Here is a 20653-nt window from a genome sequence, read left to right as displayed (position 1 = left end):
AGTTTTTGTATTTTGAGATTAAATTAAAATATTGTTTTGGACATATATATATATATATAATCGAGGGTAAATTTCATGTTTAGTATTCTAACTATTACTTTAGTACTGTTTTGGTCACCTAACTAATTTTTTTTAAATCATGCTTAATATTATGTTTTGATTTCATTTTGGTCACTCATCGTTAAAAAATAATAGAACTACCAACATTATATATATATTTTTAAATGATAATATGACATTATCTTATTGTGACATGTCAGCATCACCGTATTTTTTAATGACGGATGATAAAAATGAAACTAAAGCTAAATAATAGGTATGATTTAAAAAAAAAATTAAATGACCAAAAAAAAAAAGTGATAGTTGATGTACTAAATATGTAGTTGTACCCTATAGTTTATTGTATTTGTATATATTAAAGTAGCTGTACCAATATATATTTTATCAATTTGTAAATGTAATTTGATACCAAATTTTTTGTGAGGTTAGGTTTATAAATCTGATAATGTCTAATTTGGTATTTAAATTTTTATAATCTAATAAATATCTAAATTTGATTTTAATTTTATATTGATATTTGATTTTAGCTTTATAATTTAGATATGTATAAGTTATTTACTGTAAATATTAGATTGAACAAAAATGATGTTTAGATACTAATTTAAACAAAGAAACTCAAATTCAATTATCTAATTAGATTAAAAAATTTAAATATTTAATTGTATCAGAAAAGTTTAAGATCTTGTACAATTTTAAAAAAGAATTAAAAGGTATATGAAACATTCAAACTACCTACTTTTGATTAGATTCCTTTACTTAACTACTTTTACCCTTGTTTCTTCTTCCAACTCGAACGAAACTATATTAATTAATTAATTATCTTGACAAATTGCTTTATTATATTATTTTTAGGGTAAAGTTGGTGCATTGATTAATTAATTTTATTCCAGACTTTTAGTCTATTATCGGGTGTTTAATTTAACACCACAAATAAAAAAAATACTCCTCGCCACGCAAACTTTTGATAAAGGTTCTCGAGCCCACTATTATTTTAGGGTAAATTATAAATTTCATCACTTAACTTTATCTCTCCTATTTTGTTCAATGAACTATAAAAGTTTTCAATTTTGTCACTAAACTTAATACATTATTTTTTATCACTCAACCATTTTATCACTAACGGCGTTATAAATGAGTTGTTATATAAATGCAAAACAACATCATTTTGGTGTATTTTTTTTTCAAAACAACGTCATTTAATGCCGTTAACTATTTAACGGTGGAGTGACAAAAAATCCAATGTATTAAATTCAGTGAGGAAATTAAAAACTTTTAAAGTTTAATAAGCAAAGTAGGAGAGAGAGTCAAGTTCAGCAGTGAAATTTGTAATTTACCATTATTTTAATATAAAATTTAAATAATTTATTCTATTCAAATCATTTTTATTTTCTAGAATTAATTATATCACATGTCCTCAAAGTATGACCCCATTTTAAATTGGCCTCTAAAATTTTAAATATTCCAATCTATGATTACCATTATAAATTAGTCCTCAAACTTCTAAACATTTCAATTTCATCCTCATGATATGATCTTCATTTTAAATTGATCCCCAAGCTTTTTTAACATTCCTATTTCATCCCAAACTATATGTATATGATAATCACATCCATTTTTTATTAAATCATTAGGCTAAGTTATATTATTATATGTTTGAAAAAAATTAGGTTAAATTATGGTTGAAACTAATTACATATTTGAATGAATTTGGGAATAAAATTAAAATATTCAAGAGTTTGGTGACCAATTTAAAAAGAGGGTCATAGTTTAGAGATGAAATTATAATGTTTAAAGTTTAAGGACTAATTTAAAATGAGATTCATAATTTAAGGATGAAATTGAAATATTCAAAAGTTTAAAGACCAATTTAAAATGAAGGTTATAGTTTGGAGACATATAAACTATTGATTCTATTTTCTATTAGGGTTCATTTTAATACGCAACCTTGTTTCATTTTTATTTTTTATTTGTTTTAATATGCAACCTTATTTTATAGTTTATAAGTAATATATGTTCAGAATCTTAGTTATTGGTAGTATATACATATTCTGCAGACATAGTTATTCGAATTCAAAATTTAAAAAAAAACAATATATCCTTTTACCATAAAACCGCTTAATAAATTTTATCATCGAGTTAATAACACATGATATCCCCAAAATAGTATTATAGATATATTACATAATTTCAAACGCTTTAATTTATTAAATATTATAAATTTTATTTTACATGTGTAATATATATATATTATGATTAAAGAGTCAATAAATTAAAACTAATCAATATCATAATATTATAAATAATTTATACCAAAAAATAATAATATAAATAATTATATTTAAATATAAATATAAATTCGAATATATATTTGATTTGATTCACTCAAATTTTATAAATTAAATATGACTATTTTTTTAAATAGAATGTGAATAATAAGATAAAACTCGTAAACTATTATTTTAGTTAATTTTTTAAACTTGATTCAATCAAATATTTACCCCTACTTTAATCGACAATTAAATAAAAACAAGTAGGCAATGGGAGAAAAGGGGTTATCCTTGTGGGCAATGAAAAGTAAATAAAAGAAAACGGAAGGATAAAAAAGGGCTTACAGAGGGATAAGCACAAAAGCGTTGGCAAAATGTAGCAGCCTACCACCCTAATATTACCATGTTTGTACTTAATATATGCCCTGAAAAATATTAAAAAAGCCCTTCATCTTTTGCTACTTTTGGAACTGAATTTGAGGCAAAAAATCCCAAAGCAGGAATCTTTGTTTCTTTGTGAGACAAAAGAGAAGTAGAGGAAAGATGGGAAGGGAAGGGAAGGGAAGGCATTGGTGGAAGACACAGATATGCCATTGGAGATGCAAATCCATGCTATGTCTTCTGCTTCTCAAGCTTTGATCACCATGATGTATCTGACTACAAATCAATTGCTGGATACATCAAAAGGTCTTCTTCTTCTTTTTTGTACGTCTTCTGTGTATTTTTTTGCATGGTTTGAAGTTGATTGAATATTTTGGGATGACAGGAGTTTGACAGCAAATATGGGGATGGATGGCAATGTGTGGTGGGTTCAAAATTTGGGTGTTATTTCTCTCATTCTAGAGGGACTTTCATATACTTTTCAAAGGAGATTCTCAACTTCCTTATCTTCAAAATGGCTTCATCGTCAACCTCCTTATCTCATTGATGTTCAGCCGTGTAATTTACATTTTTTCTATCAAAATAAATATAAAGTTTTCAATTAAAGTGTCTAAAATTTTATTTCGTTATCATTTTAAGGTTATACTATCGATGATATTATGAAAATTCGTCAAAAATTCGTCAACCAACAAGTTACTTGACATGTGATATAATAATTTTCTAAAAAATTGAATTTCAAAATTTCTAAAAAACCATAAATTATCTAATTTCTCAAATCCATAATTCATAAATCCATAAATAACCTTAAAGATTAGACCAGGCGACGAAAGGCGGTTAAAGGTTCCGACGACGGTGTAACCTAAACGATGAAAATGAACATGTGATGGGATGAAAAAATGATTTTATATGACAAGATTTATGGGCCGACTATCGATCAATAGGAATCCAACGATAGAAGATTACCGATGGTAGTTGATTCGACTATATCATATGAGATTTAGAGATTTAGGGCTAGAAATTTTAAAATTCTTTAGTAATTTAGGAATTTTAGGATTCCTTAGGATTTTTTGAAAAAATAAAATTAAAAAATGTTACAGGTCCACACTGATTGGATAATGAATTTTTAACGGTTGTTAACGTCCAAACTCCTTAAATAATATATTTGAAAACATTATGCATCCACTTTAATCAGGAAATTTTTAATAACCCAAGATAAAAATAAAATAAAATTATATGGATACTTATTTTTCAATTAATCCTATATATTTTAATATAATATGAAGGGATAAGATATGTTACAATATAAAACTATTTTAGTTTTACACAGATTCAAGACTGTTGGATGAGTGGAAATAAATGGTTGAGATTAACAATAGGAATAAGAAGATATTCAATGGGAAAAAAAGCAAGGAGTCAATCCCAACCATTTGTTTTCACTTATCCAGCAGTCTTAAACCTGTGTAAAACTAAAAAGTTTTACATTGTGTAAGTGGATCCTAACCCTAATATGGATAAAATCCTATTACACAATGTAAAACTATTTTAGTTTTACACATATTTATGACTATTAGATGAGTGGAAATAGATGGTTGAGATTAACAGTAAGAAATGAGAAGATATTCACTGAAAAAAATAAGGAGTCGATCCAACATTTGTTTTCACTTATCCAAAGGCTCTAAATCTATGTAAAACTAAAAGAGTTTTACACTATGTAAGTGGATCCTAACCCTAATAGGGATAAGATCGTATTACACAATGTAAAACTATTTTAGTTTTACAGATATTTAAGACTGTTGGATGAGTGAAAGTAGATGACTGAGATTAACAGTAGGAAATGAGAAGATATTCACTGGAAAAAAACAAAACAATGAGTCAATCCCAACCATTTGTTTTCACTTATCCAAGGATGCTAAATCTGTATAAAGCTAAAAGAATTTTAAATTGTGTAAGTGAACCTAACCCTAATAGAGATAAGATTCTGTTACACAATGTAAAACTATTTTACTGTTACATAGATTTATGACTGTTAAATAAGTTATAACATATGACTGAAATTAACAATAAAAAGTGAGAAAATTGCACTTCATGAACTACCCAATGTTGTCCACATTGAACATTCATATGTTAAATGCTGAGTTTAACTACAAGATCACACAACTTATTCAATGTTTGATTCTAACTCTTCAGTTTACTCCAGTGTCGATATGCATCGATATCGACTCGGCTGTTTGCATTCCGATTGCTTAACCAATGCTGCAAATCAGTCGGAAAAAAAAATAAAACGACATAGTTTCCTCGATCACTAAGGCAATCAATAACACTAAGATTCCGTTTGTTTCATTGAAAACGTTTTCGGAAAATGTTTTCCGTAAAATGAATTATATTTTCTGAAAAATATTTTTTGAAAAACGTTTTACGATGTTTGGCAGATATTGTTTAAACATTTTTTCCGCTAGTTGATGATTTTTTTAAAAAAAATTATTTATTACAAATATTAAATACAATAAATAATATTATTTATCATAAAACTTAATATTATTATTTTAAAATATTAAAATAATTTATTTATTATTAAAATTTTACTTTTATAATTTTATTAATAAAAATATTAATATTGGTATATTTTATTGAAATAAAAATATTATAAATTATATTAATAATTTATTAAAGTAATAGTGTTATATTATATTTTAAAAATATAAATTAATATATTTTAAATATCTTTATTAAAATCTCAAATACCCAATCCATAAATCCTAATCAATAATCGTCAGTCGTCGACGAATATTTGGGTGGAAACAACGAACATGTTATCTCCACATTCATTTTTGCTGTTGGTGGTAGTCGATCGATAACGTTGGTGGCGGGCAAGATCAATAAGGGATTGAAATTAAAAATTTTAAAATGTTTTTGAGTGTTTTTGAGATCTTAGAATTTTTTTAGACTTTTTTAAATAATAATATTTTTATATTTAAAAAAAATAATATTTCAAAAAATATAAACACGACACATGTTTGATAATAGATTTTTTTAACGTATGTTACGATCAAAACACTTAAAATATTAACTTTTGAAATTTACATTAATAAAAATAAATTTAAACCACCTAAATAAAAAATGAAATATAGTTTGAATATTTATTAGAAATAAAGTAGGCAAAGAAAGATATGCTTAAAGACCATATATTTATAAGTGATTAAAAGGAGTATTATTATTATAAATTTTGAGTTTAAACAACTGTGTTTACAAGATATGTATATATTATTAATAATTAAGATATATTTTAAACAAATTCTACATTATAATCTTCTCAAACTATTTAATATTTATACATATATTAATTTCGAGAGGAGATATAGTGATGATGAGACATATTTATTTATTTTATAAATTTACTTATGTAAATATAATATTTTACAGATTGTATTTTCATTATTAATCATTCATCAATTGAGATCTTTAAAAGAATTCGTCTGTTGATCAAAGTCTCTGTAATTTTTGAAGCCTTCATAGTTTTATATTCTTCAAACATCCACAATCGTTTAACATGACCACTAATAGACTCAAGTAATATATTAGAGCAAAATTTGATATATGAAATATATCTATTTGTCATGGTTGGAGAAGAGATTCATAACTCTCGTCAACAATTTCAATATTCACTATCTTTTTTATTTATTTTGTTCTTTATCTCTTTCATAAAATTATTAATTGCGACTCTTCATCTAAATTTTAAAAAGTGAATAGTCAATAATTGTGACAATTATATTTTAATATCAACATCTTAAGGATGTTTATGAAAGTTTTTCATTAACAATATATTAAATAATCATCTTTAATTTATAATAATATTATTTATAAATAAAATAGTTTTTATTTTATAGATTAAATTTAATTATACTTAAACTATTTAAATTCCCGAGTTGAAGAGTTATACTTATGCGTGACCTTTAAATATTTGTGGAATTATTATATTTAGTTTTTTTAATAGTTATTATATTGAATTGAATTATAAAACTTTAAATATTTAAGTTACCAAAAATTATGTAAAATAATTAAAATTTGGCTACTTTGATTAACCTGTTTAATAAATCTAAATAGTTTCAGTTTGATCAGTTTATATTTTATTAAATTTATATTTTTAAAGAAAATTGGTTAATGGTTATTCAATTAATTTACTAATGGAATTAAACAAACGAATACCCATAGTTTTGAGTCACAGGAAATTCTTTAAGAATTCTCCAATTCTTCAGTCTCATGAAAACAAACAACAATATCTCATTTATCTCTCAGCTACACATTTCAAACCAGAATTTTGTTCCCATTGTTCATGTAAACCAAATATCAGTTCAATATCAATCAAATGTTTGGGACAAGTGGTTGAATACTCGAATTCAAATTTCTGTTTTTTCTTTTTAATTTTGGACTTTCAGACTCCCTTACTTAATAAGACCTGTAAATGTGCAACACCAGGCCAAATGCTTATACTAGTTTGTGCCTTGTTTGTCAAGTCAATCGGAGCTGGGGGCATCAGGCCATGTTCGATGCCGTTCGGTGCAGATCAGTTGAGCAACAAAAGCCAAAAGAGCCTCGAGAGCTACGTTGGCTGGTATTATGCCGCTGCATCCCTCGGTGGTTCTCTTGGTTTGACAGTTGTCGTTTATATTATACAGACATATGGGTGGACCGTGGGCTATGGAATATGCACTTTTATAATGTTTCTTGCAGCTGTGGCGTTTTACATTGCTTCTCCGCTCTATGTTAAGCAGAAAGCTAGCACCAGCCTCTTCACTGGTTTTCTGCAAGTTCTTGTGGTTTCTTATAAGAATGGAAAACTCCCAATCCCATCTGAAAATTCAGGTTACCATCATGGAGCCAATTCAAAGATTACCGTGCCGAGTGAGAAACTAAGGTTTTTGAACAAAGCGTGCATCATCAGAGATGCCGATCGCTCGTTTGGATCAACCTTGGATGACCCTTGGAGAGTCTGCACCGCGCAGAAAGTCGAAGAGCTTAAAGCACTTCTTAAGGTCATACCGATATGGTCTACAGGGATCATGATGTCAATAGCCGGAAGCCAACACTCGTTTCCCGTGCTCCAAGCTAGTACTATGAATAGGGAATTTTACGGAGGCTTCAACATACCAGCAGCCTCATTAACCGTCTTCATCTATGTAACAATTATGTTCTGGGTTGTCCTGTATGAACGTGCTATAATTCCGTTCGCGTCGAAGATCAAGGGTAAACAAGTATATCTCAGTGTCTACTTGAGGATGGGATTGGGTCTTTTACTCTCTGTCATAGCCATGGGACTAACTGCAATGGTTGAGAATGTAAGATTACACAAAGCAAACCACGAGGGTCTAGTAAAATATCCTGATGCAATGGTAAACATGTCTGCAATGTGGCTTCTCCCGCAGTACATCGTGATGGGGGATCGCCGAGGCTTGAGTATGCTCGGGCAGTTCGAGTTTTATCACCTAGTGTTCCCGAAGACCATGTCTAGCATTGCTAATTCACTGTTCTTTCTGTCCTTGTCGTTGGCTCACATGTTTAGTGTTCTGTTTAACATAGTGAACCACACTAGCGCAAGAGGTGGGAACCCCGGTTTGGTTGCGGAGAACCTTAACGAGGCTCGATTCGACTATATTACTTGCTTCTTTCAGGGTTGAGTTTCCTCAATGTGTTGTATTACATCATTTGTAGCAGATCTTATGGATCGACCTCGGATGTCGTCGATGAAGATTATGTATAAGAAGAGGAGCAATAAACCTGACACAGTGCTAACATTTGGAGATGGACTAATTTCGGCCTTGGATTTGCCTGCCTCGTTTTTGTTTTGGCAATATCTATTGTCGGAGATTTTTCTTTTTCACCTTTAATTTGAATTGATTTAATTGTCTTTTAAAAAAATTCAACTCGAACCTTTAACTTTATAGAGCAGTGTCGGAACACGTTGAGTGAGGGCCCATGTCCATTCATTGAGGTGAGCATTAATCGAGTTGAGTCGATTGAAAAAAACTGAGTTAGTTAAGTTTACGAATATCAATTTATATTCAAATTTAAATGTAATTATTTATAATATTATGATACTCATTGATTTTAATTTAAACAATCCTCTCTAATCATATAATATATATATATATTGAGTTTTTCACATGTCTAAGCATGATTTGTAATATTTTTTAATAAATCAAATATAATATAAAAACATATAATATATATAATGTTATTTTTCATATGAAAGAAAAATGAAAATTTCAAGATAAGTTATTGATAGGAATATAAAAGAGTCAATGAATTACCGTGGATAAAGGATCAAATTAAACAAAATATAAAGTTGAGAGAATAAATTATAAAAACAGAAAATATGTTGTAAAAAAATTAAAATTACATAGATATTCAATAATGAGAAAGACACGTGTGATACAAATTTGATCAAACAAAAAAAATTTGAAGAAATTAAAAAAAATATTTAAAATAAAAAAATATTATCGAAAAGAAGAAATAAAACTATATAAATATTTTATCTTGAATGTGATTCAATTTGATAAAAAATAAATTATCCTAAAACAAAGAAGGGATCAAAGAGACTAGAAAATCAAGGATTCAAATTATATAGTTACAGACCAAAACAATCAGGGACAAAATTAATATATCAGTTCAAGTAGATAAAGTATATTTTACCGAAAAAAAGTATAAATTATAATTAAACATAAAAATGAAAGGGCAAAATCAAAATAAATTAAAATTAAAAGGTCTAATTTAATTTTACTCGAGTATATTTTTAAATTATAAAAAAATAAGGAGAGTGTTGTAAATTTATGTTTTGCAGAAGAGTAATCCATATCCATAGATTCCATATTCCTATAATCCTATTGTTTTAAACTATAGCAATGACCACATTATTCATGATGGTAGATGTAAAGAAACATAAATATTAAGGGTGGATTCTCAAAGCTTACTGGCAGTAGTGATGGCGAAATTATTCAAAGCCACCCACATTTTTCCCAAAGCAATTAGCTCACCATTTCCTTTCATTCGAGCCTCCATCATCACCTGTACAACCTTGCCGTGATTTCCCACAACCTTCGCTTCCACCACTACCTCATCCTGCACAACCAAAATCTCTTTATGGATGACATGTATAAATTACGGTTACAGTTGTGGTCTTGGATATTATAAACATTACGAATTGATTTATTTCTTAAAATAACTATATCTTTATGTTATATATATGATTCGTGGTATCATGATAATCTTGAAAGATATTACAATAAGATCATTACATAGTGTTACAACCACAATTTAATACTATGACGATATGATACATGCCATATAATAACTTTAGGATGATATGATATGTATTATATCATCATTTTGATTAAATGTAATATATGATTTGTTAATAATTAAGTATATGTGAAAATAAGATGTCAATGATATCATGTATTAACAGTTAGTTAATTAAATTTTTTTATTTAATACGAAATATTTTGACTTAATATTTAAATATTAAAAAATAAATATTAAAGTAATATTTAGATAAACTAAAAAATATGTCTAACCGAATTAACTCACCTGAATCTTAGCCGTCGAGTAATGCGAAATGCTGAAATCAACTGATTTGACGACATGATGGAAAGCTGAATAAACAGCAACCGCTCCCACGGCATCCATCAAGATCGCAATAGCTCCTCCATGCCAATTCCCTTCAACATCCTAAAAAAATGAGAAAAAAAAGGTATAGATACTGAAGAAAACAAATCGAAAGCTATTGTGTAGTTGAGATCGGATTATTTTTACAGCGGCGAGACTGGGTACGGCGAACTCGGATCGTAAAAATCCTTTCCTAGCATGTGTGATGCGCAGTCCTTGGAGAGATCGGGTTTCCAATTCTTGGCCGATGGTTCCGTCGACGATATCCTGAAACCATCCGATGAGTTGCTTCAGGATATCATCGTCTTCGATTTCTTGCAAGGTTTCTCTCAGTTTCTGATGCATTTTTCCCTCTTTGACGATGAGGAGGGAGGTGTTGGAGGGTTCAACGAATTTAACATTAATTTCTTGGATACGTGGTCGGTAAAGACCAAGACTTGTTTGGCAATGGAGTCCATCGTTGAAGCGAAGACCAATGACTTTTCTTGCGAAGGTACTCGATCTATAAGAAGACCATAATCAGTTACGCTATAATCTAATCTATAAAATATAAGGCTTAAATTATACAAATGATCACTTAACTTTGATAAAATAGTCTTTTTAGCTACTGAAGTTTCAGAAGCTATAAAATGATTATTAAACTTATCGAAATTTATTACTATTTCATAATATAATATATTCGTTTCATAACAATTCCATAAATTTAATAATTATTTCAAAACTTTTAAAATTTTAATAACCAAAAAAATCATTTTATTCTAATTTAATTTCTCTATATAAAATTTGTTACACTATTGTATTTAAGTTCACATAATTTTTGAACCCATTGAATGACCTTTGGTAAAAGAAAATATAATTCTTTCTAAGAGATACAAATTCGAGTAGTTTTGCCTACAAAATATATGCGTTGTCAATTAATTAAGAAAGTTACAAACATATATTACATTATAATCATCTCAAACTATTAAAAATTCACATGATTTCTCATAATATTTCGACATACATTTTTTTATATTTTATCAAGATTATTTAATTTTAATTTTATGATTTATTTAAAAAATAATTATTTCATTTGAAAAATTAATATAATATATATCTAAGTTCAAAATTTTACTTTAGTTTTTAAAAAGTAAAACATGCATAATCTAGTTATAATGAATCTCTTGTCCCTATCATCTAAATTAGGATTGTTTATGAAAGTTTCTTTCGACTAATTTTAAATTTAATTCTAATATTATATAGAGGGAATGAAAGAGAAACTTTAGACGAAGAAAGAAGAGCGCTCTTGGTGGATTTAAAACCCATAACCTAAAAAATATGAGAGAATAAAGATGAACAACTTAATCAATTAGTCAAATATGCTTACTCAAATTGAATTAAATACAATATAATATAAAAATGATGATAAAATAATGTTTTTTATGTGAATCATTTGTGTTCTTTATCTATTCATTCAACAATTTTAATATAAAATAATCTTTTTTATTCGAAAATAAAATCCTAAGACTACGAAACTCGATTCATTTGTGTTCCTTGTGTATGATAATTTGTTGAATTACTTTCTATAAAAATATTTCTATATAAAATATTTTCCTTCACCTACTTCACGAATATAAAATAATATAATATAAATAAAACTAAAATTCACTATTAAACTTAAAATTTATAAAATATATTCAAGAAAATTAGTTAAATCGTGTTTAATTTAAATTGGGCTTGAATTATTTTATTGGACTCAAAATACTCGGTTTGTCCTTCTTTGGTGATAAAAGGGGGGATAGTATGGGTATGGAAGCCCAAACTTTATTTTCTTTTAGAGTAAACTACACTCATAGTCACTAAAGTTCTAATGCATTTTCATTTTAGTCATTAAAATTTTAAATGTAAAGCTATTGTCATTAAAATTATTGATAAAAAAAACCAATCAAGTGAATTTAGTGGTTAACACATTTAATCACCAAAATAATCTATATTATATACAAACTAAAAAAATTAAGAATCTATCTTAACTTAAATTTCTTGATTACGTTGGAAAGAGTTGATCAAGAAGATGGCTTCAACTTTGAAAATCCTCTTGTTTGTTCTTTTGATTCAATCTGCCATATTGACTGAATCTTCTCGACACTCCAAATCGAAGAAGAAGAAGATTGATGTCGATACATTTAACGTCATCGACTTTGGAGCTATCGTAGTGGAATTAATGATGATTCTCATGTTTGCTTTTTCGTTTTCTTTTTATGTTTATATGTCTGATACTGAAAGCAACTATCTTATTATAAACTATATGTGTGTTTGTATAAAATATAGAGCTTTATGCAAGCATGGCATGTTGCTTGCGATTCCTCAGCTTCGTCACCAACGCTACTTGTACCTCAAGGAAAGACGTTCCTGCTGCAGCCCTTAAGTTTCAATGCCAAATATTGCAATTCCAATAATATTACTTTCCAGGTACGTATTCCCCTCTCTTGGATTCAATGTGTTAATTACAAACTGTTTCTTAGGATTTGAGAAAACTCTGTGCTGTAGATTGATGGCAAAATCATAACCCCAAGCAAACCGTCTGCATGGCAATGCAGGCCAGATTGTGATCATTGGATTAGCTTCAAAAAATTCGATGGTCTCTCAATTCAAGGATCTGGTATCATCAATGGCCAGGGTTCTAAATGGTGGACAATTTCTTGCAAAAATAAGAATAAAAACTGTCCAAGTCAAAAACCCACAGTAAGTGTTCGAATATCAAGTTTTTAAACATGATTTATGGAAGATAGATTCTGTGGTTACATGAAAATCACGTGGGATTTCTTCCCTTTCTTAGGGTTTAGGGTTTGGTGATATATGACAGATATATTCTCACGTGGGTTTCTTGTTTTTAGGGTTTGGTGATTGCAGACTCTAATAATGTAAAAATTAGTGGATTAACCTTTGAAGACAGTCCACAAAAGCACATAGCATTGGAAAGATCTACTTTGGTTCATGCTACTAAGCTTACTATAGCCCCCAAGACAAGTCCCAACACCGATGGCATTCATATTCAACATTCCACCATTATTTCTATTCAAAATTCCAACATTCAAACTGGTTTGTTTGTTTATTTACTCATTTTATTCCATTATATACATATTCTAGTGTTGGTGTTTTGTCTATTAATATAGGTGACGATTGTATCTCAATCGGAAATGGTTCTAAATACATTAACATTACTAAAATCGAGTGTGGTCCGGGTCATGGAATTAGGTAAGAAAGTTTCAGGTTTCTTTTTGCAATGATCTTTCTTTTCTTAATGAAATTAATTTCTAACATTTTTTTGAGATATGAAGCATTGGAAGTCTTGGGATTAATGGAAGAACCAAAGAAGTTGAATATGTTCACATAAAGAATATTACTTTTCATAAAACAACTAATGGAGTCAGAATAAAAACGTGACAGGTATAAGTAATTACTTTATTGTTTTTTTAGAATGTATTCATAATTATTATATTACTTGGTTAATAGGTTTACAAGAAAACTTGTATGTAATGATTTTTTATGTCGTTTGTGAAGTTAAAATCCTATCATATATGAATTAAATATAAAATACTTTTAATTTTAATGATTATTTGCAGACATCGAATGTGGAGATTAACAATGTAACGTATGAAGACATCCGTGGCACATCAAATAAAAAAATAGCAGTTGAAATTTCATGCAGCGAATCCGTCCCATGCAAAAATATCATCATGAAAGACATCAATTTGAAATATAAAGATGAAAATGCCCACACTTCATGCCTCAATGCTCATGGCTTTAAAAATAGAAGGGTTGAACCAGATGTACCATGTTTACAAAAACATGATAATTTATAGGTTTTTCTTTTTTTATCTTATTTTTGTTATAAATTTTAGGATTCAGTAGTATTTTAAGGATATTTTCTAAATTGTTATATAATTCATGTTATTTAGTATAATAAATTTTAATTTTAGTTGGTATATAATTATAACAATTTAAGTGATAATTAATCGAAAATAATAATGATTAATTAAGTAATTATTGATATGATTTTATCTATATCATAATAATTAAAATTTTAATTATTTATGTTATAAAAAAATTATTAATGTACAAATACATATAATTATATTAAAGTCTTAAATAAGAATTTATTTTAACATAAAATTTGATATATTCATTTTGATCATTACATATCCTATTAGAAATGACCATCCAACTCAGTTGGTAGAGCACAAGGTTCTTAACCTTGAGGTCGTGGTATTGAGTTCCACGGAGGGCATTTCATAATTCAAGGTCTCCTGTAACACCCCAACCGTATCCGACCCGGATCCGAGTCTGAAGTGTCACATTGACTTTTCAAAAACCTTTACTTGTATAAAATAGTGAGTAATTTAAAATTTATTATTACATATAACTTATTCAAAACCTTTATCGAACTATTCATAGCTTATACAATATATTATCTTGAATACATGCCAACTAGAAATTTATGTATTAAAATACATATTATTCACCTTTCTTTGATCTGACCTTTGGTAAGAAGAACTGACATGTCTTGCTCCACATTGCTCTTTACTCTCTCACTTTGGTAACCTACGTGTGAAACAATCACACGCTAAGTCGATGACTTAGTGAGGCAATAAACATAAAATATAAACTATAGCTTGTAATCATGTATGAACCATTACTACTATCACTCATACCCTTATTCATGTAACAAATCCCTATAACACATATGCAATATATATATCATTACATATAAAAACATATACACACATATATTCCTCACTCATCATTTCTATCATTAGCCTTATTTCACTATTCATATTACTATCATTTATCTATGTTGATCATATCCTATTGAACTTAACCTTGTTAACCAACACATGCTTCGTGTAACCAAACAATACACATATCATCATATGACTCGTGCAATACACATATCAACATATATCACAAAAGCATATTTTTCACATGTAATATATTTATTGTTATATCTTTGTCTAGCCCATGTACATTTCTGAGAACTATAGATATGTGAGTTTATAGAGGTTGTGCACTAATGCTCTCACCACAGCTCATATAAATGCACCGAAGTGCCACGTAGAATTTCACCGTAGTGCCATGTAGAAATGCACCGAAGTGCCATATAAGGTTGTCCCTAAGGACCACATATCATTCCTTAAGAATCATATACATATGCCAAGGATCAACTATGTGTCTCAAAAGACCTCACACATGTTCCGAAGAATACATATATGTCCCGAAGGACCGCGTAGACCCTCGACTCTTGGCATGCCAACTATACCTCTAGCTCTCATGACACATAACATGGGCATTAATCTTTATGTTATCACACATTCACATATACACAGTCTTTTTATTACATTTTTATAAGATCACATGTAGTCAAGTAGTTCATTTCCATATAAATCACACATACACGTAGAACATCTTTATATAATCATTTGATTCACTTTCACTTATCATATATACTTTTTCTTTCATATATCTCATGGCATATATCACATGGCTCTTTATTTCATTCTCATATGATCACATAATCATGTAGTTCCCTTCTCCTATCACTTTGCATGGTTTTACATAAACATATATCATACCTTATTCATATATATATATCCTCAAATACATGTAAGCCCATATTTTTTATCTTATAAGTTACGTTACATATGCATGTAATCTTATAACTTATTGTTAAATAACTCAAATAACATTGTATTATTACATACTTTGTTCCATAACCATATATTTACATACCTTATACTTTCCTAGTTTACTCTATTTCACACATAGTCACATAATCACGTAATTTACTTACACCTAGATCATTTCCATACCTAAATCATATAACACTCAATTCTTCCCCATAAAGTTATATTTTATATTCATATAATATCATATTATCCTATAAGTAAATACTTATCTTATGGTTTGGTATCATCATTTATACTCAATTTCCTTCACTAATATATTATTCTTATATTACTCTATAGTCTAATCTTATTTAACTCATCACCTTTCTCATGTAGTCATATAAATCTATTATATTGATTCTTATAATTGATCACGTATACTATTAACATGTATGGTCACCTATCATATAACCTATTTCACATTCCCATGTAATCATATAGACCATTCATATTAATTCCTATACTTATCACAATACATGTATTCACACAATCATTTAACACATATTGTAATATATATCACATATACCCAAATCAAACATATGCCTATGATCATAAATTAATGCATTCTAATATAGGTAATAGACTCGTCGCAAGTCTTATTTCCATTAAACATCATAAACTAACTTGTATGCACTCACCTGAGCCTCACTAAGTTCCAATCCACTTTTATGCTTTCATCTCTTTCGATCGAATCTTGACTTGATAATCGTTCTGGGACTTGTTCGTGCTCGATATCTATATGATCATACATTGATACATATCAGTATCCAATTGATATACTCCAATCTATCATTTTGTAGACCAAAAGAAAGGTATAATTCTATTTCCCTTGAAGTGCATCGATGCATTCCTTATACATCGATGCATAAATTGCATTCGATGTTTCCATTTTTAAGGGTGCATCGATGCACTTCCTGTGCATCGATACACACTGAACAATTTCTGGAAATTTACCCTTGATGCATCGGTGCACCTTGAATGTGCATCGATGCACATAGCCCATAAATCCAATTTATGTCCGAAAATCCCCTCTTTTCAACTTAATTACTTCATATATCATTCCATTTCGTATTCTTAACTTACTTACTCCTATTTAAACTCATTTATATTCATTTATCTCGTCTTGAACCTTAATATCCTCTCCTCTTTATTAACTTCAGGAATTATACCAGATTTCCAACATGTTTCAAAACTCATTTTATCACTTCATATATCTTAATTTAACCCTTGACAAGTCAAATTTATCTTCCAATTTGAGTAATGAACTTTATTTCAAGATTTTATCCAAGAACCCCAAATCTTTAATCCCTCCTAACTCCATCATACTTTGATTTTAAGATAACTTAAGCTTTCCTTAAGCTTAGTTATCATCTAATAATCAAAACCTAACCTTAAAATCAACAATTAACCCATAAACAAAGAAACTCACTTTTGAGCTTGGAGATACGGGAGGAGGAAGAAGAAGAAAGAAAACTCTGGATAATTCTCATTTTCCACGTGGTTTCTTATCTTATAAAAGAAATATAAAAATTTTACTTGTCAATTGATCATTTTACCCTTTAATTCATTCCATAATTACTAAATAACCTTCATCATATTTCCAATAAATCATTAAACTATTCAATTATCCTACTTTAATCACCAATTTCTAAAACTTTACAATTTGGTCACTAACCCGGTATTGAGATGTTATATCTCCTACGAAAGTTGCTCTCAACCTGGTATTGGGGGCAACCTACTATCTTACCTCCCCTACCCTATACATATGGGAAAAAAGGGACAGCCAGCCAGCCACAATGGTATGGCCGACGCTATGGCAAAAGCGGGATTGACAAGTTATTCTCTAGATGGTGGTCATTTATTTTTTATGCCGCACGGGCACGGCCTTTGGTGAGGTGCATTGCTGCTGATCCGATGAATGCTGCATCACTTTTGAGACGAGAATGCGGATCCAATGAATGGAAATGGGTCGGTTGAGTTAGGAATTCCATCAATTCGATCTAACTGATAAAATTGCATCTTTTACCCAAAATTTAATTTAATTTAATTTAAATTTAGTGTAGTTTCACCAGTGTTGTAAATGAGACGAGACAGATCGCAAGTTATTCAATATTAACTCGTTCAAATCTCAGTCAACTCTCAGTCTCGATTTGAGTTCGAACTCAATTCGAATTCTTAACGAGCCGAAGTGAGCTATTTGATACCCGACTCGAAAAAAATTGTAAACAACTCGAAAAACAAAATAATAAATTTTTATATTTTTTAAATTAAATTATTATCAATATTAACATTTATATGTTATTTTAAAAAAATATAATATAAGGCTTTTATATATTGAAATTGAGCTTTAATCAAACAAAGTCTTTTGAGTTTAAGTTTTTTGAGCTTAAAACGAACTTCAATTTTTTATTTTGAGTTCGAGTCGAGCTTGACAATTTTAAACTCGTAGATTTTTAGTTGAGTCGAGCTTAATTTTATACTTTTCGAGTCAAGTCAACTCAACATACTCAAACTCAGCTCGACTCGTCTATGGCCCTAGCTTCACCTGACCCAAAATCTTACCTATCTTTTAAAATAAAATTTGCATCCGATCCAAACTTTTTTTAATTAAAAAGAGCAACCCAGTAAAATCGAATTGAGTCAAAACTTATCCATTTCGAATTCTGTGTACATCCCTAGTTCTGTGTCTGTCTATTCATAGTGCAGTGTGGTTCTGTTTATTGGTGTATCAGTCAGCTCATTTATGTATTCACCTATTTTGTATTCATCTTGTATAGTGGTAAATTTCTAATAACACAACTTCTAGATTTGTACTTTCATCAATTAAAAGTTTTTTTTTAATTTACATGAAAATTGATATCAAATTCAATAATTTAATTTGATGAAATGAAAAGTTAACGATTTATGAAATGACCATCCAAGTTGGTAGAGCACAAGGTTCTTAACCTTGAGGTCGTGAGATCGAGTCTCATGGAGAGCATTTCATAATTTGGAGGTCTCCTACGGAAGCTGCTTTCAACCTAGTGTTGGGACATCCTACTATCTTACATCTCCTTACCCATTACATATGAGAACAAAGGACATTCATTTTTTTTAAAAGTTAACGATTTATACAAAAAGTTGATATTAAATTTAGTGACTTTAATGTAAATTATTGAATACCATTCAAATCATTTAATTGTATCATAATGGATGTTAAACGATTAAGTGTTTGATTGATATATATATTATACCGAATTCTTTACTGTCGCACAAAATTTCATCGCTACAGTATTTAACCATTTTCATAAAAAAAAAAAAGTTACATTTGATCCTTTATTTTTTTAAAAAAATCAAATCGATATTTTTAAATATAAATACAAATTAAAACGCTACAAGTAGTATGGTATACAACATGATAGTTCATATATACTTTAAATATTTTGTTTTGATTTTTTTAAATTTAAATTATTTATTAATGTGATCATAAAATAAATACTGTATTATTAATATAAAATATATATATATTATAACATGAATGATCACCTCAAAAAATTTAAAATACTTTAATAAATATTTTGGTTAAATAAATCATTAGAGCCAAAATTTGGTATTACGCGAAAGAATGAATCCATAGTAAATTGTTAGAGCTTAGCTTGAGGCTGAGGTGATCGATAGTCATTAGCAGCCGTCCACTGAGTAGCAATTGCAATCAACCGTCCATTGTTCGACTTGTTTCGAACCTCGATCACCACTGATGTCAGCTTTCCTCTGTCTCCGTTTACCTTTGCTTCTATCTCTACTTCTTCCTGCATTTAATTATTCATTAAAACCAACGTTTGTTTTACGTTAAACTGAGATTAATCTTAATGGTCACAAGTAAGATAGAAGAAAATGAAACCTGAATCTTAGCCGTAGAATGATATTGAATGTTGAAATTGACGGTGACTTTTAGATGGTGACCGGTGGAGTATATGGCGGCGCCACCAACGTTGTCGATTATTGTGGCTATGGCTCCTATATGCCGATTCCCATTCATATCCTGCATAATAAACGAGTCATTTTTTCTTTACTTGGAAAAACAGGAATTAAAATGGAAACTCAATGAGGCGAAATGAAATCATCTCTAAATTTGAAATAGACAGAAGAGTATTTGTTACGTATACGTAATTCAAAGTCATAAGAAAAAGAGAAGAGAGATTACGGAAGCGGTGGCGGGAACGATGAAGCTACAACGTAAGAAACCGGTCTGAGCTTTGATGACCTGAAGACCACGAAGGCTTCGAGCCTCGAGCTCGTAACCGATGGCACCATTCGTGACTTCATCGAGCCATTTTAGAGATCTCTGTAACTGCAAATGCGTCCGCGCAATGCTTTGATCTTCTTCCATCGAGTTCTCGGCCATGGTCTTTCTCTAGTCACTCTCTCTCTCACGAACAAGACTCTCTTGTTACAATATATATGTAATTGAGTATGACAGCTAAGGAAAAAATCGATGGGAGAAGCCACCGAATTCGAAACGATAGCGCCGGCGGTGGACGCGATAAAAGTCATTTTCTTACGTACCTTATTTGATTAGAAGCATAGAAGAGTTTGCGTACCTTA

The 20653-nt window shown here is 29.1% G+C and overlaps 3 protein-coding genes across 3 annotated transcripts; 1 reads left to right on the top strand and 2 right to left on the bottom strand.

Moving 5' to 3' along the window:
- The first annotated feature begins 7186 nt into the window (after positions 1-7186).
- LOC120125347 (protein NRT1/ PTR FAMILY 1.2-like) lies at positions 7187-8380 on the top strand. Its single transcript, XM_039143784.1, has one exon. It carries the CDS (start codon positions 7187-7189, stop codon positions 8378-8380), a length of 1194 nt encoding a protein of 397 aa, XP_038999715.1.
- Positions 8381-9624: 1244 nt separating this feature from the next.
- LOC120125463 lies at positions 9625-10761 on the bottom strand. The gene is made up of 3 exons (XM_039143900.1): positions 10515-10761; positions 10290-10430; positions 9625-9821 (listed from the first exon to the last, which is right to left on the bottom strand). Exons 1-3 carry the CDS (start codon positions 10710-10712, stop codon positions 9663-9665), a joined length of 498 nt encoding a protein of 165 aa, XP_038999831.1. The 5' UTR covers positions 10713-10761; the 3' UTR covers positions 9625-9662.
- An 8916-nt stretch (positions 10762-19677) lies between these two features.
- Positions 19678-20507, bottom strand: LOC120125461. The gene is made up of 3 exons (XM_039143899.1): positions 20253-20507; positions 19950-20090; positions 19678-19857 (listed from the first exon to the last, which is right to left on the bottom strand). Exons 1-3 carry the CDS (start codon positions 20451-20453, stop codon positions 19693-19695), a joined length of 507 nt encoding a protein of 168 aa, XP_038999830.1. The 5' UTR covers positions 20454-20507; the 3' UTR covers positions 19678-19692.
- Positions 20508-20653: the final 146 nt, after the last annotated feature.

The sequence above is a fragment of the Hibiscus syriacus genome, unplaced genomic scaffold (assembly GCF_006381635.1).
Source record: "Hibiscus syriacus cultivar Baekdansim isolate YM2019G1 unplaced genomic scaffold, ASM638163v2 tig00110430_pilon, whole genome shotgun sequence".
Lineage (NCBI taxonomy): Eukaryota > Viridiplantae > Streptophyta > Magnoliopsida > Malvales > Malvaceae > Hibiscus > Hibiscus syriacus.
This window is presented reverse-complemented; position numbering and strand designations above follow the sequence as displayed.